Genomic DNA, 18,047 nt, shown 5'->3' on the forward strand with positions numbered 1-18,047 from the left:
CAGGGGGCTCACGGTCCTTTAGTGAGTATGTATGTGGCAAGTACAGGGCCCCGAGCTATTGCAGCCTTCCTTCCTTTTCCGGGCTGCATTTCCTTTCCCTTCCCCTCCTTCCCTGTCCTTGCTCCTTCCCTCCACCCTCTCATCTCCCTCTCTTGGTGTCCTTATTTATGTTGGCCCCACTATCCTCCTTGTTATGTTTGCTTTGCGATTTGGCTTTGTTGAGTAATTACCTCATCCTTTTGGCATCCTTTGGCCCACTCTGGGGTTTGACATCAATCACCAAATTTCTATTCCGTAGTATGAGCCATTTGGGGAAGAGCACCTTGCCTTGTGTTTCCGGCATGTGCCCTCCTAGTTCCTTCCACCTTTTCCGTCACATTGTTGACTGATGCTAGGGTGCATAGCCAGCACGGTAGCCAGCCCGTATGGTGGGGTCGCTATGTACCCTTTTGGTTGAGCCCCCTGAACACACAGGGATCACACTTCTGATACCTGAGCTGTGACCTCCTTACGCATGCCTCGGAGTGGTTGCTCGTCACCCTGGAGCATCGGAACTCCCGGCAATGGCCGCCATGCCAGACGACCCGTGCTGTGGCTGGGTTGCACCTGTGAGGAGAGCCCGTGATCTGGGTGGGTGGTATTGGGGCGGACGCTGTGCAAATAAAACGCATGCAGGTCCAGAACTCTGGTCGTTCTTCTACAGCCGTCTCTGTGAATGGAACCGATTATTTTAGTGCTGCTTCTTCTGCCCCTTCGGCATTCCTTTCCGTGGCTACACCCTGGGAGGAGGGTCAGGCTTGTCGGCTAGGGGCAAAACCTTTCCCCCACTACCTGGTGTGCACCAGGACTGATAGGGATACTTTCACCAATACCAAAATTTATTTTTTGTGGAACACATTGAAGACTTGTTTGGCGAAGTGGACTCTCTGAGCAAGATGCGGCCAAGTTCATTGTTGATCAAAACTGCTTCAGCTACCCAGTCTGTGGCCCTTCGTGCCTGTGACCATCTTGGCACAATTCCTGTGTCCCTTACCCCCAAATGTCTTTGAGGATGGTTCGAGGTGTAATTTTTCACAGGGACCTCCTCCTTCAAACTGACGAGGGTCTTAAGGACAATCTAGGATGACGGGGTGTTCACTTTGTGTTCGGCATGTTCAGAAGGGCCCGAAGGACAATCGCATTGATACTGGTGCCTTTATCCTGGCCTTTGAAGGGGACAACCTCCCTGACAAGTTCAAGATTACGGTTTATCAATGTGACCTGAAGCCGTACATCCCACTTCCTATGAGGTGTTTTTAAGTGCTTACATTTTGGACACACGCCTTCCCACTGTTCGCATACCCGTCTCTATGGTGACTGTGGACGTCCGTTCCGTGAGGGGAGTTGCTGTGTTCCGCCTCAAGTGTGTGTTAATTGGCGTGGCAATCATTCTCCACATTCATCAGATTGCCCTGCTTATAAGAAGGAAAAGAAGATACAGGAGTATAAGTCCCTCGATTGTCTACCCTACACTGAGGCTCGTAGGAAGTACGCACGTCTTCATCCTGCGTTAATGACATCTAGCTATGCTTTCGTTGCCTCATCACCCCTTCCTTACCCTAGTCCCGAACCCCTCTCTCCCCCCCTCGCCTTCGGTTCCCACACCCATCCCTCCGGGTGCCGCTCCCCCTCCCCCTCCCCAGCTGGAGAAGTGTCCCACATTTTCGGCAGCGCCAGTCGAGGGTGACCCTCTCGGGACCCCCTTCCCAGCACCTTCCAGGCCAGAGGTCTACTGCCACACCGACGACCACGAGAATCACAGTCTGTGGCCTCCCAGGTCACCTGCTCTCTTTCTGTTCCAGATCGTGCTGCAGCTGGCTCCTTTTCGCAGCACAGCCCTCCTCTATCTCAAACAGAAAAGAAGAAGAAACGTAAGTTCTGGGACAAGGAGCCCCTGGTGTCACCACATGTCTCGTCCCCACCTTCACAACCTGACTCTGACCTGCCGTTCGTGGATGTCGCCTCTCCTTGTCGGTGACGGGTGGTGACCTGGTGGCATGACTGACTTTAGCTTGTTCGACCCCCTTTTGAATCATCATTCTGTGGTTATCCAATGGAATTGTAATGGATATTACCGTCACCTTCCGAACTTGATATCCCTTATTTCCTTTTACTCTGCAGCTTGTGTGGTTCTACAGGAATCTCATTTTTTTGGCGATCACTCACCGGCCCTCTGTGGGTTCCGTGCTTTCTGCCGAAATCGGGTCATTCCCCCGCTGGCCTGTGGTGACGTTTGTACGTTGGTCTGTACTGATGTTGCTAGCACGTGGATTCCTCTTCAAACCACGTTGGAAGCGGTTGCTGTTAGGGTCCACCTGGCCTCTGGAGTCACAGTTTGCAGTCCTTATCTCCCTCCTGTCAGGACTCTTCCACCTGCTGCCTTAACTTCTCCTTCTTCAGCAACTTTCTCCTCCCTTCCTCCTCCTTTTGGATTTTAATGCTCTTCATCCCTTGTGGGGTTGTGGGCAGTGCATTTCCATCTAGTCAGGGTCTTCCCATAAACCAGTTTCTTGCAGACCACACGACCTGTGCCTTCTTAATGACTGCTACCTACCCATTTCAGTGCCTGTCATCGTACCTTTACTGCCATTGATCTATCTTTCTTCTCCCTCCTCCCTTCATTACACTGGTCGCCACACTTTGCAATAGTTACCATTTCCCATCAATTCTCTTGCTACCTTCGCGCTCCTCGACGGACAGGTTACCTCTCTGGTCTTTCCGACGCACACACAGGTTGTTTTTTTTTTTTTCCTCCCTCTTTGTCAGGTTATATTGATATTGTCCTGTGTGACGTGTTTGATGCAATTGTTAGTGCTGCTAGCCTTGCTATCCCACACTCGTGTGGACTACTTCGCTGCCGGCAAGTCCCGTGGTGGAGTACAGCAGTTGACATCAGTGATTGCTGTCGAGCTTTGCGACGTCTTGAGACGCACCCATCCACTGTCGATCTTATTACCTTTAAACACCTTCACACCTAAGCCCGTTACTTACTCAGACGGAGCAAAGGGATGTGTTGGGAATGCTTTGTTTCTTCCCTCGGTTCTACTGTCCCTCTGTCACGGGTATGGGCTACATTTCGCCCTCTCCGAGTTTGCCATAGACAGTCTACCCTCGTGAGCCTTACCCTGCCAGATGGCCTTTGCACGGACCTGTCAATTCTCGCGGAACATCTTGCGACACATTTTGGAACAGCATCAGCCTCCTATCCGGCTGCTTTCCTTCACCAGAAAGAGCGGGCCGAAGCTTCTGCCTTTTGTTTTACCCCTTGTCAGTCAGAATCTTAAGACGAACCTTCTACTGAATGGGAACTTCTTTCCACACTTTCTTCTTCTCACAATATGGCCCCTGGCTCAGACTCTGTTCGTAACCAGTTGCTTTAATGTCTTACTACTCCATAATAGCAAAATCTTCTCCAGGTGCTTAACCGTATTTTGCTCCAGGCTGACTTCCCTTCTCAACGGAGGGATAGCATCGTCATTCCCGTCCTTAAGCCTGGTAAGAATCCCCCGTTTGTCGAAAGCTATCTGCCAATTAGTCTGACAGACGTTATTTGCAAATTACCTGAACGGATGGTACCCCGTTGACTCGATTGGGTCCTCGAATCTCGGAATCTATTGACCCCCTTACCAGTGTGGCTTCCGAGAGGGACAGTCTCCGATCGATCATTTACTTTGCTCGGAATGCGCAGTTCGCCACACTTTTTCCCAGCACCGCCATTCGGTTGTACTTTCGACCTTCACGAGACCTGTGACACGGCTTGATGGCATCACATCTTACTTACACTTCATCAGTTGGGCCTTCAGGGCCCACTCCCGATTTTTATCTGCCAGTTCCTGTTCTGGCTGTCGTTCAGGGTTCGGGTTGGTACTGTTTATAGTTCTCCACGGACTCAGGAGAATGGCATACCACAGGTTTCCGTATCGAGTGTACTTCTTTTCCTCATTGCTATCGATGGACTTGTGGCTTCCGTTGGTTCTTTGGTCACCCCTGCTGTGTATGTGGATGATTTCTGCATTTGGGTTAGTTCCTCTTCGACGGCCTCTGCAGAGCAGCAGCTCCAGGGAGATATACAGTGTACCTCTGTGTGCACTCTCTCCTTTAAAATCGTGGGTGGTCCACTTCTGTCACCATACTACGATCCACCCCGACCCGGAGCTCTTCCTCGATGCACGACGATTACCTGTGGTCCCACAGTTTCATTTTCCGGGTCATCTTTTCGACAACAAGCTCACTCGATTGCCTCGTATCATCCTTCTGAAGATAGGATGTTTCTGTAAACTCAATGTCCTTGGCTTCGTTGCCCACACCTCTCGGGATGTGGATCACTCCACTCTTCTCCCCTTGTATCAATCTTTAGTGCTGTCTTGCTCGGACTACGGTTGTCAAGTTTACGACTTGGCTGCTCCTTCCACACTGCACCTCTCAGATTTGCTAACCGTCGTGGTATCCGTTTGGCCTCCGGTGCCCTCCCTACTAGCCCTGTCGATAGTCTCTCGGTTGAAGCTGGGACCCCCCCCTTTCTGTTCGATGGTCCCAGCTTCTGGTTTCTTATGCAGTTGCTGTCTGTTCCTGTCTCACTCATCCTTCCTGTTCTATCCTGTTCCCAGATCAAGGACGCCACCCGTCTGATTGCTGCCCTCAAACGGGTTTACCGGTTGGGCTCTGCCTTGTGTCTCTTCGCTGTGATTTTCAGCTTCCTTCCATGTCTTCCTACCCCCCACCCGACCCCACCCGTCTGCCCGCCGGTTAGTTCCTCGGCCCCCAATTCGGATGGATTTCTGCCGAGGTCTGAAAGATTCCATTCACCTGCCGATGGTTTTCCGTTGTTTTTTTCCTCTGAATTTTATGGGAGTTTCAGGTTGCTGCTGTTTTTTACTCGGATGGTTCTAAATCGGCTGATTGTGTGGGATATGCCTTCATGTTCTGTGTTGGCACGGAAAGTCATCTCCGGCCAACTACATGTGAGGTGTTTACTGCGGAATTGACGGCAATTTCCCAGCCCCTTACCTTTACTAAACACTCCAACTCGACCGTATTTTGTTGTGTACACACTCGTGAGTGGCCTTCAGGTGTTTTCTCCACCATCGCTAGGTCTCGTCCGTCCGTGACAGTCTCGCTGATCTCCGCCGCGCCGCTTGTTCCGTCGACTTCTTTTGGGTCCCTGGCCATGCGGGTGTCCTAGGTAACGAGCTTGCTGATCGTTTGGCTGGGGATCAGTCACTTAACCTCCCTTCTCTGTAACCCCTCCTGCGGTGGATTTACGGCTTTGTATCAAATCCCACTTCGCACAATCGTGGACCGACTCTTGGGGGGGCTACCTCCCTGTCTAATAAACTTCGTGCGATTGAGGTGACACCTGTCCCGTGGCGTTCTTCCTTCCGCCTCTCCCGAAAGGACTCGATCGCCTCGTGTCGTCTCCGCATCGGCCGTACCGGGCTGACCCGTGATTTTCTTTTGCGTAATGAGCCGCCCCCACTTTGTGGTTGTGGATCCTTCCAGTCAGTAGCCCACATTTTGGTGGAATACCCCCTTCTTTTGGCTCTGCGTACTAAGTACAGACTTCCCCAAACTTTACCTTTAATATTGGCGGACGATTCCTGGACGGTCGAACTGGTTCTCAGCTTCCTCCGTGAAAGTGGTTTTTATTTTCAGTTCTAAGGTTTTTAATCTCCCTCTGTCGTAGGGGCAGTGCGGTGAGGGTTGGGGTGTCCCCCGCTGTAAGCTGTGTTAGGAGTTTCCCGACCCCCCTCCCTGGCCGAGATCCTGTTTTCTCTCCCTTTACTCTGTTTTTATCGCTTTTTAGATTTGGTTAGTCTCCTTTTACAATATGCACTTTTACATTCTAGCGGTTGAACACTTTTGAATAGTAGGTGGTCTTGCCTGTACTGCTCTAGAGGTGGGATATTTCCTGCCTCTGGCATAGCCGTGGGTTTGCTCTCTTGCTGACTTCTCTCATATTGTTTTTACCATTGACGACACGACTGCACTTTGACGTTTTTTAGCCTTTTCCCTTTTATCATTCTGACTTTTCTGAGATGTCAAACTGTCTGACTGGATCACATTTGAAACAAGGGACTGATGTCTTTGCTGTTTGGTCCCTTTGACCCCAACCGACCGACCAATCCCTCACCCAATTCCCTGCACCGTCATCTGATCGTACTGCTCCTCGTGATGTCGTGTCCGTACACGTGGCACAATTGGTGACAGATCTCTGCTAGTGTGTTTTCGAGCATGCAAAAATTGGAAAACTGTGCATACTTCGCAGTCGGCAAGAGACAGTATTGGAGCAGCCGTTTCGTCCTAGGATCCTGCAGTAATCACTACCGTTCCTCTCTACTCCTGCACAAACATGTTCCTATCTGACTATTTGTGCCTTATTAGGAAGTGATTGGAAGTTATTTTCTGGATGCACCTTATACTATTTTTAAGTTAATTAGTTAGTTTCATGTTCCACGGATCATTTGCACGATAAACCGTAATGACGTAGAACGAGTCATTTTACATTCGTATCAGAAATTAATTTGTAAATACGGCTATGTGCTGAACGTCTGTAGGTTTTCTTTGCCTTTTTAACTGTTATTAGAGTTGTAAAACTACCTTAGGCTACCATACACTACCATAAGTAAGCATAGGTTGTGTTAGTTTTCGTGGTAGCTCTGGTCAGTTGAATCTGTAACCGCATTACCTGTACATTAGGTGCATCGCATACCTGTCGGGTGTTACCTTGTAACGGTAGCTTTCTTTAAACTTGCCATAAGTGTTTTACTAGCGTCCGCTGCAAACCACAAGCGGTAAATGATCTAGAAAGTGAGTGAGGATGTGTAAAGGGCTGCATAAACTATAGAACATTTATGTTCTATGTAGTAATCCTCCAGTCTATTGCTTAAAAATAAACAGTGTTTATAGTAAAATCGAACTTGTCAGCGTTTATTCTGATTTTGATCGAAAATTGTCAGTTTGATATGTGAGACGGAGGGATGTTGTAACAATGAAGAAAACAGATTTATCGCACAGTGCTAGAAACTGTAATATACTCTGAACACCCGCAAAACAAAAATATATCGAAAATTGCTTCAGTACTTCGTGAGACTCATATAAAAACTGTTTCTGTTACTCGTAAACAGTCTTCACATTTGTCAGTGACAGGGAACTCGTACCTCTGATCGCTATGAAGAACACTCTGTCAAGTGCAAAATAACAACATTAATTATATACATTTTTTTATGTTTGTGCACATATACTGTACTCTGAATCAAAAGTAATTGCTTTGGTTACGTAAAAGTGCAGAAGATAAGGGATCAACTAATTTTCATTACGTATAAAATGCAATTTATATTCTGTGACAAAGTAAAATGCTCAATGAATTTATATTCTGTGATGAAGTAAAATGCTGAATGGGCTAACACTGAATGGTGTGTGCTGAATGGGCTAACACTGAATGGTGTGAAGTTCTAATTACGTGCAAAATGAAGAACCAAACAAATAAAAAAAAAAACAAAGTGAAGTTGTCTGCTCCTAGTTTCTCTCTTAAACATTTATTTATGTTTTTTTTTTTTTATTTTTTTCCATACCGGTGCCACCAATATTGCCAGTAACCCTGCCATTTACTACTTCATTTATCTACTGTACCAAAATTACCAAACAACAGTTTTGCTAGATTTCGATTCTAGTTGTTGTTATTGTTATTAAATATACAAATGTGAGTTAGTAATTCCTAGCCACCATCTTTTACACATTACAGTAATAAGAAATCTTATACAGAATAGGAGGTGGTGTCAAAGAGAAACTCAAATTTTTCTTTGCTGTCTGTCAGACTCTGTATTTGATGCGACACATAAAACTGGCCCGTCATGTTGTTGTTGTTGTTGTCTTCAGTCCTGAGACTGTTTGATGCAGCTCTCCATGCTACTCTATCCTGTGCAAGCTGCTTCATCTCCCAGTACCTACTACAACCTACATCCTTCTGAATCTGCTTAGTGTACTCATCTCTCGGTCTCCCTCTACGATTTTTACCCTCCACACTGCCCTCCAATGCTAAATTTGTGATCCCTCGATGCTTCAAAACATGTCCTACCAACCGATCCCTTCTTCTAGTCAAGTTGTGCCACAAACTTCTCTTCTCCCCAATCCTATTCAATACCTCCTCATTAGTTACGTGATCTATCCACCTTATCTTCATTATTCTTCTGTAGCACCACATTTCGAAAGCTTCTATTCTCTTCTTGTCCAAACTAGTAATCGTCCATGTTTCACTTCCATACATGGCTACACTCCAAACAAATATTTTCAGAAATGACTTCCTGACACTTAAATCTATATTCGATGTTAACAAATTTCTCTTCTTCAGAAACGCTTTCCTTGCCATTGCCAGTCTACATTTTATATCCTCTCTATTTCGACCATCATCAGTTATTTTACTTCCTAAATAGCAAAACTCCTTTACTACTTTAAGTGTCTCATTTCCTAATCTAATTCCCTCAGCATCACCCGATTTAATTTGACTACATTCCATTATCTTCATTTTGCTTTTGTTGATGTTCGTCTCCATGAATTTTCATACCTACTCCAAATTTTTCTTTTGTTTCCTTTACTGCTTGCTCAATATACAGATTGAATAACATCGGGGAGAGGCTACAACCCTGTCTCACTCCTTTCCCAACCACTGCTTCCCTTTCATGCCCCTCGACTCTTATGACTGCCATCTGGTTTCTGTACAAATTGTAAATAGCCTTTCGATCCCTGTATTTTACCCCTGCCACCTTTAGAATTTGAAAAAGAGTATTCCAGTCAACATTGTCAAAAGCTTTCTCTAAGTCTACAAATGCTAGAAATGTAGGTTTGCCTTTTCTTAATCTTTCTTCTAAGATAAGTCGTAAGGTCAGTATTGCCTCACGTGTTCCAACATTTCGACGGAATCCAAACTGATCCTCCCCGAGATCCGCATCTACCAGTTTTTCCATTCGTCTGTAAAGAATTTGCGTTAGTATTTTGCAGCTGTGACTTATTAAACTGATAGTTCGGTAATTTTCACATCTGTCAGCACCTGCTTTCTTTGGGATTGGAATTATTATATTTTTCTTGAAGTCTGAGGGTATTTCGCCTGTCTCATACATCTTGCTCACCAGATGGTAGAGTTTTGTCAGGACTGGCTCTCCCAAGGCCGTCAGTAGTTCTAATGGAATGTGTTGTCTACTCCGGGGGCCTTTGTTTTGACTCAGGTCTTTCAGTGCTCTGTCAAACTCTTCACGCAGTATCGTATCTCCCATTTCGTCTTCATCTACATCCTCTTCCATTTCCATAATATTGTCCTCAAGTAAATCACCCTTGTATAAACCTTCTATATACTCCTTCCACCTTTCTGCCTTCCCTTCTTTGCTTAGAACTGGGTTGCCATCTGAGCTCTTGATATTCATACACGTGGTTCTCTTCTCTCCAAAGGTCTCTCTAATTTTCCTGTAGGCAGTATCTATCTTACCCCTAGTGAGATAAGCTTCTACATCCTTACATTTGTCCTCTAGCCATCCCTGTTTAGCCATTTTGCACTTCCTGTCGATCTCATTTTTGAGACGTCTGTATTCCTTTTTGCCTGCTTCATTTACTGCATTTTTATATTTTCTCCTTTCATCAATTAAATTCAATATTTCTTCTGTTACCCAAGGATTTCTAGCGGCCCTCGTCTTTTTACCTACTTTATCCTCTGCTGCCTTCACCACTTCATCCCTCAGAGCTACCCATTCTTCTTCTACTGTATTTCTTTCCCCTATTCCTGTCAATTGTTCCCGAAACGCCCTCCAAACAGTTGTGCAAAAACTAGCCGTTTCCTCTAATGTAGCAACACTGTGTGGAACTAAGTTCTGGTGTAAGGCAGCTGCAACCGCAGCCAATGGAACTTGTAGAAAGCATATAGATCTTGTAATTAAATTTTTCCGTGAGACATTTAAGTCTCTTTATTATCATTGATAATATATAAGGGAAAAATGTATTGAAGTTTGTTTCGGGGAGGGCACTCGACTTAGGTAGTTTGTGCAGCAATGTTGACCATCGTGCTGTGGTAATGTAACGGTTAACATTTCTGCCTAGCAAGCAAGAAGACCTGGGTTCAAGTCCTGGTTGCAGCACAAATTTTAATTCATTTTATCTGCTTCGATCATTATTGTCGAAAGCAGTTGAGAAAAAGGCTTCATTGTGTGAAGCCAGGTTAATGTGAGGGTCTAATAATGCCATGGCCGTTACCCGAGCGTGTTGCCTTTGTTGAAGCATTAATTTGCACCAGATGTTTTGTGAAAACAAAGAATTTGTTTCAGGAGAAATTTCCAGGACGTCCTGTACTAGCAAAAAGCACGATACAGGAATCGATTAAAAAATTGCGGGTTGTGTGATCGGCTCAAAATGCTCCCAGGAACAGACCAGTGCGTGTCTGCTCACCTGAATTAGAGAGACAGGTGCAGGAAACAATGACAAGAACTCCTCATATGTCGATCGGGAGATCGAGTCGACAGGTTCATGCGAGTAAAAGAAATTTAACGTTTTTTTATGGGGACTGAAGTTAAAACCGTACTGGAGAACTGTTGTGCTTAAGAACTGAAGAGCCTGACCTGCAGAAAAGGGTGTGTTTCTGTTCGTGGCTGTTGAGAAATATTGACAGTGGTGTCTCGGTCCCACTACAGCTCTTCGAGAGTGACTAGGTGTGGTTCCACCTGTCTGGGTACATAAATTCCCAAAAAATCTACTATTAGTTGACAGAAAACCCCCACACAATCCGTCTGGTACCCGCACATAAGGAGATCTGTGTTCGGTGTGTCATTTCCACCACATGGGCTATGGGGTCCGTATTCTTTGAAACAACAGAGATCGGTGACATGTATTTGGGAATTCCGGAAGAAGTTTGTTCAAACTCGACGTAAGCGGAGTGCCAGTTACGTTAGTTGACTTTATGGGATGATACGTGCCACTCTTGTGTAACTTACCAAAATATTTTAGTTGTGGCATCGTGCACCCCTTTTGTGCAAAAGACCATCTGAATGTGGAGTAATGAATGTCATTTTTCCTTCTGGTATGTACATCATTATTTCTTTTGATCTGTAGTGGATTATCTACAACATGTTTCATGAGGGAATAAATATACTGTCTAGCAGTTGTCAGAATGCTCAGCTCCTTAAACAGGCATCTACAAGAAGAGTGTGGTCAAGCACCACTTACTATTCTTATGGCACAATTTTGCGCAATGAAGAGTTTCTTTCTTAAATATGAGTTACTGCACCTCTCGTAACTATAATTTATCGTAGATCCCTCAAACAAAAAAATGTGCTCAGTTATCAGAAAAAGGCGCAGGTCACATGTGTATACAAGAAGGGTAGTAGAAGTGACCTACAAAATTATCAGCCAATGTCCTTGACATAAGTTTGTTGTAGAATCTTAGAACACATTCTGAGCTGAGACATAATGAGATATCTTGAAGAGAATGACCTCCTCAATGCCGACTGGCACGGATTCCAAAAACATCGATCCTGTGAAACCCAATTCGCACTTCTATCACGTGACTTAATGAAAGCTATAGATCAAGGCAGTCGGATAGCTGCAATATTTCTGGATTTCCAAAAAGCATTAGACTCGGTACAACATCTATACTTATTGTCAAAAGTTTATCGTGTGGGGTATGAAGTGAAATTTGTGACTAGATCTACAGGTAGGAGAGTGCAGCACATTATCTCAGATGGAGAGTCGTCGTTAGGTGCAGAAGTTACTTTTGGTGTGCCCCAGAGAAATATGTTGGGGACCCTTTCTGTTCGTGTTGTATATTAATGACCTTGCAGACAATATTAATAGTAAGCTCAGACTTTTTGCAGATGATGCAGTTATCTATAATGAAGTACTGTCTGAAAGAAGGCACATAAATATTCACTCAGGTCTTGAAGATTTCAAAATCAGTATATTCTGGATAAATGGCAGCATCATTTGTAGGTATTGAAATTCTGTATTTTACAGCTGTGCTGAAAAAACAAAATCTGATATGAGTATTTTAACAAAAATGTTGCCCTATTTGTAACCACTATCAAAAAATGCAGAAAGAGAATAATATATAAAAGTATACAGATTTTTATACACGCTAAATTATTGGAACCATGTAAGCCCATATCATAATAGCACAACATTTTTTATGAGGTGTAACATGTCTGCAATTATTGCTTCCGGTAGATATGTTCACTTTTATTGCATACAATATTTTTTAAATTTATAGAAGAGCCAGTCTTTTAACATTAGCAGTTGCCAGTCCAATGTACAGTGTGGTTGTAGCTTATACACCCAACTAGCTACACTCCGTATTACGAAAAAAAGCGTCAAAGGTCCTCTTTCATTCCAAAGCGTAAAACATGCAGACATCAAATACAACAAATACCATCAGTAGAAAAAGCAAAGCTTACATAAAAAATAACCTTAAAATCGTGTGATGGTTTTTTACCATCAGAAGTCATTGCAAAACTTCAAATCACAGTAGCGGCATAATAAAAAAAAAAGAATAAAGTTATGCCCTCCGATGTAAAGTAAAAGATAAAATTTTATAGGAATATACCTGACATAACAGCACGTAGTAATTTATTAAAAACAAATACAGAAAAGTTAACATCAGAAACAGCCTTTTTACATTTCCAAAAACATCGATTAAATGTAAAAACATTTTTTACCATGGGGCGACAGCCCTCTTATCATACATGTACCAGATCTGTAATACAGCATATTTTTCACATGAGCAGCTGATGTTAAATTTCAATAATGACGAAGTGGGTGACTGTTGTAACTTCAATGAATATCCAGGCATATGCAAAATATACTTTGCATCTAAAAAAAAAAATTATAGAGATCTCCATCCTTATAACGACTGCAAATTCAATTTTCTTGTGCAAGCTGTTAAATTTAGTCATTATTTCATCAATTTTGGTACTGTTTCCTTTAATTAATAAAAATGTAACAACAACATATCTGTAGTAATAAACTTTCTTGCTAGCAAGTTCAGAATAATCGTTGAAAAATTTCTGTTCAAGGTAATCAATAAAATTATCAGCCAGGAAACCTGAAATTGCACTACCCATACATAATCCATCTTTCTGAACATATATTTTTAGTCAAACGTGAAATTATTGTATTTTAAGCAGAAAGAAAGGCAATCTGTAAATTCTTCAATTTCTTTCTCAGCTAAGCCTCCTTGTCTTTGAAAGTTGTCAGTGACAATCTCGAAAGTGTTGTTCACAGGGACATTTGTGTATTGGTTTATAGTGTCCAGTGAAAGAAATGTCCTATCGTCTGTTATCTGTATATCCTCAATAATTTTGTTAGCTCTATACTTTTTTTTACTGAAAACTGCCAGTTAAATTTATAATAATTCTTAAGAAATTACAGCCATTTCCTAGCAATCTTGCTCAAGGAGCCTTCCCTCTCATCTACAATTGGCTGTATCGGATTTTATTCCTTACAAACCTTAATTTGTTTGCTCAGTTTTGGTGCACAAGGGTTTGTTACATTAAGAAACTGTGCTTCTTTAGGCGAGGGAATTTCGTAGTATGTCTCAAGTTTTTCTATTAACTTTTTTAAAAATATTTTTTATGTCATTTGTGGGATTCCTATTGCCACTGTCAATCACATTTTTCAGAAAAACTTTAAAGTTTTCTTGATATATTCATTTTTGGAAACTATAACCGTATTCCCTTTACCAACTTTCGTGATAAAGACCCCATCGTCTACTAGCTTATTATTGACTGCTTTCACTAATTTTATCTGATTTATGGGTTTGTCCATTGTCTTATTAGATTCTTGCCTAACCACTTTGAGTTGCCACTGCAATTGTATTTTGCTCAATTCTAGAAACTGAGCGTGTCTAATGCAAACAAAATGAGTCGACATGTTTTCGACATCTATTTTCCTAAAATTCTCATTAATATTATACTTGAGCCCTTTATGTAGCAGTGCTTCTTGTTTGTCAGACATAATTTCAGTTACATTTAAAACACTAGGATGAAAACTAAAACTCAGTTTACACACCTCACCAGGAATGTGTGACTGCCCCATTAAGTTTAAAATCCCTCCCTCACCTCCCTCACCACCCTCACCTCCCTCCCTTCAACCACACGTGAGCTATGTGCTGGACATCCATCATGTTGGAAGTACATAGCCATTCTGTCATGCACTAAAACATCTTGTAGTAACATCGATAAAACATTACGTTGGAAATCAGCATACATTGTACCATTTAGATTGCCATCGATAAAATGGAGGTCAATTATCCTTCCTCCCATAATCCCGCACCATACATTAACCCGACAAGGTTGCTGATGTTACACTTGTAGCAGCCATTGTGGATTTTCTATTGCCCAATAGTGCATATTATGCCAGTTTATGTTACCGCTGGAGGTGAATGACACTTTGTCGCTAAATAGAGGGATTCCCTACTCCCAATTTACTTTTGTTTTCTTTACTGCTTGCTCAATATACAGATTGAATAACACCGGGGAGAGGCTACAACCCTATCTCACTCCCTTCCCAACCACTGCTTCCCTTTTATGTCCCTCAATTCATAACTGCCATCTTGTTTCTGTGCAAATTCGAAATATCTTTTGCTCCCTGTATTTTACCCCTACCACCTTCAGAATTTGAAAGAGAGTATTCCAGTCAACACTGTCAAAAGCTTTCTCTTAAGTCTACAAATACTAGAAACTTATGTTTGCCTTTCCTTAATCTATCTTCTAAGATAAGTCATAGGGTCAGTATTGCCTCATGTGTCCCAACATTTCTACAAGCTCCAAACTGATTTTCTCCAAGGTCAGCTTCTGCCAGTTTTTCCATTTGTGTGTAAAGAATTTGCATTAGTATTTTGCATCCGAAGCTTATTAAACTGATAGTTTGGTAATTTTCTTACCTGTCAATACTAGCTTTCTTTGGGATTGGAATAAATATATTCTTTTTGAAGTCTGAGGGTATTTCGCCTGTCTCATACGTCTTGCTCACCAGATGGTAGAGTTTTGTCAGGACTGGCTCTCCCAAGGCCGTCAGTAGTTCCAGTGGAATGTTGTCTACTCCGGGGGCCTTGTTTCAACTCGGGTATTTCAGTGCTCTGTCAAACTCTTCATGCAGTATTGTATCTCCCATTTCATCTTCATCTACATCCTCTTCCATGTCCATAATATTGTCCTCAAGTACATCACCCTTGTATAGGCCCTCTATATACTCCTTCCGTCTTTCTGCTTTTCCTTCTTTACTTAGAACTCATCTTCCATCTGAGGTCTTGATATTCATACAAGTGGTTCTCTTTTCTCCAGAGGAGCTTTAATTTTCCTTCAGGAAGTATCCATCTTACCCATAGTGATACATGCCTCTACATCCTTGCATTTGTCCTCTAGCCATCCCTGCTTAGCCATTTTGCAGTTCCTGTCAATCTCATTTTTGAGACGTTTGTATTCCTTTTTGCCTGCTTCATTTACTGTGTTTTTATATTTCTCCTTTCATCAATTATATTCATATTTCTTCTGTTACCCAAGGATTTCTACTGGCCTTCATCTTTTTATCTACTTGATCCTCTGCTGCCTTTGCTATTTCATCTCTCAAAGCAACCCATTCTTCTTAGACTGTATTTCTTTCCCCCGTTCTTCTCAATCATTCCCTAATTTTCTATGAAACTCTCTACAACTCTGGTTCTTTTAGTTTATCCAAGTCCCATCTCCTGAAATTCCTACATTTTTGCAGTTTCTTCAGTTTTACTCTACAGTTCATAACCAATAGATTGTGGTCAGAGTCCACATCTGTCCCTGGAAATGTCTTTCAATTTAAAACCCGATTCCTAAATCTGTCTTACCATTACATAATCTATCTGAAACGTTTCAGTGTATTTAGACCTTTCTCATGTATACAACCTTCTTTCATGATTCTTAAGCAAAGTGTAAGCTATGATTAAGTTACGCTTTGTGCAAAATTCTTCTAGGCAGCTTCCTCTTTCATTCCCTAGCCCCATTCCATATTCACATACTACTTTTCTTTCTCTTCCTTTCCCTACTATCAAATTCCAGTCCCCTGTGACTATTGAATTTTTGTCTCCCTTCACTATCTGAATAATTTCTTTTATCTCATACATTTCTTCTATCTCTTTGTCATATGCGGAGCTAGTTGGCATATAAACTTGTACTACTGTGGTAGATGTGGGCTTCGTGTCTAGCTGAACTACAATAATGTGTTAGCTATCCTCTTCATTGTAACTTACCTTCATTCCTATTTTTAATTCATTATTAAACCTACTCCTGCATTACCCCTATTTGATTTTGTATTTATAACCCTGTATTCACCTGACCAGCTGGCCGGGGTGGCCGAGTGGTTCTAGGCGCTTCAGTCTGGAACCGTGCGACTGCTCGGTGGCAGGATTGAATCCTGCCTCGGACATGGGTGTGTGTGATGTCCTAAGTTTAGTTAGGTTTAAGTAGTTCTAAGTTCTAAGGGACTGATGACCTCAGAAATTAAGTCCCATAGTGCTCAGAGCCATTTGAACCATTTCACCTGACCAGAATTTTCGTTTCACCTGCCACTGAACTTCACTAGTTCCCACTATAACTAGCTTTAACCTACAAGCATTAAACTGGGGCACTTCTCCCAGGGTTTCCTTTTTTTTTTTTTTTTTTTTTTTTTTCCTCAAGGAACTTTTGAAAACTGAGTTAACCATTTCAGCTTTTGCTACTGTCAATTTCAGTTCCTGTCTCATTTGCAAGTGCTCGGATACTACATATGGCCAGAATTTACTTGGGTTTGGTGAAAGTTTGACAGTATTGTGCTACGGTAATCGCTGGAGACCTCACGCATTGCTCTGTTAACGGCCAAACGTGATTCAGTCAGCATCTCTCTCTCCGCAGGCCTGTGCTTTTTTTTTTTTTACGCCTATCCTCAGACCTCTGCATTCTGTGACAAGTCACTGTTTTAAACACCTTTGTCACTTCTTTACTGTTTCACCTTTCTTCAGTGATTTTTCATAGATGCTCACCATTAGTGTGTGAACAGCTGCCAACCTTTTCATTGCAGAAACACTAGTCACCTGGTGTCCTTTAAAGTTGCTTGTGTTAGTGGGTTTTCCCATTTGCACAAGAATGATTCCCCATTTGTATCTGGTATAATTACGTACTTTGCTCACCGTGTTGTGAGCTACCGAGTGGCATTCAGTGTCGTGGTGGTGATATTGTGACTCAGCATTATATTATTACCTTGTACTATTAAGTTGAACATTATGAAAAAGAATTTCAAAATAAAGCAGAACTCTCTTATTAGCAGACAACAGCTTACCTGTTCCTCAACATCAAACTAAAAATCCAAATTCCTGAAAAGATGGATGTCTTATTGGGAAATACGCAGGGATAGTATATCCTTCACTAGCCCAAAGTGCTGTACATTTCAGTAATGCACAGTGTAGGCCGCGGCCTGTTCCAGTGTGCATCCGGCCGAGAGCCATGCCCGAGCACACCCCGGCACCGACACCGGCGCGTGCCGTCTACGGGTTCGTCTTGTACCTGGCGTCTGTGACGTCGGCTGCACTCTTCCTGCTGTGGGCGTACGTGCCGCCGGACGTGGCATCTTCGCTCGGTCTCAGGTACGGTGTGCCGTACTTTCGGTTGAGCCGAGCTCGACTGGGATAGTTTGATCGCGGCTGCAGTAGTGCGACAGCCTCGTGTAGTTTGGACGTACCCTAATAAATGAACAGAGAGAGAAGTGTGCCAATGTAGTTGGTACACTTTTCTCACGCATGTAAACAGTAATGTGTACAGTTGTATTAGCAGTTGTCTATTTAAGGAGATAGTAATAGTAATATTTTTTTAGTAGTGGAGAAAGTAGTTTTCCTTCCATTTTATGTTTATTTGCTGTACTATAGATTCTTCTTTTTTTCTGGTGGTGTTATAGTATTAGGAATTTTTTCTATGTAGTGTTTGTCTGTACCAGGTAGTAATAATTACCATTTACACTGTTTATTAGACAAAGCAGTCTGAGGT

At 42.8% G+C, this 18,047-nt stretch overlaps 1 protein-coding gene across 2 annotated transcripts in view; it reads left to right on the forward strand.

The window, feature by feature from the left end:
• LOC126295282 (phosphatidylinositol N-acetylglucosaminyltransferase subunit P) overlaps nucleotides 1-18,047 on the forward strand; it is a 41,408-nt gene that overhangs the window by 6,679 nt on the left and 16,682 nt on the right. Inside the window, exon 2 of one of the 2 annotated variants that reach the window (XM_049987712.1) lies at nucleotides 17,474-17,650. In XM_049987712.1, the coding sequence (XP_049843669.1) occupies nucleotides 17,511-17,650 (140 nt within the window). In that variant the 5' untranslated portion in view covers nucleotides 17,474-17,510. The remainder of the gene's footprint in view (nucleotides 1-17,473; nucleotides 17,651-18,047) is intronic. The other variant, XM_049987711.1, reaches the window with a different exon arrangement.

This window comes from Schistocerca gregaria, chromosome 11 (assembly GCF_023897955.1).
Source record: "Schistocerca gregaria isolate iqSchGreg1 chromosome 11, iqSchGreg1.2, whole genome shotgun sequence".
NCBI classification, from domain to species: Eukaryota; Metazoa; Arthropoda; class Insecta; order Orthoptera; family Acrididae; genus Schistocerca; species Schistocerca gregaria.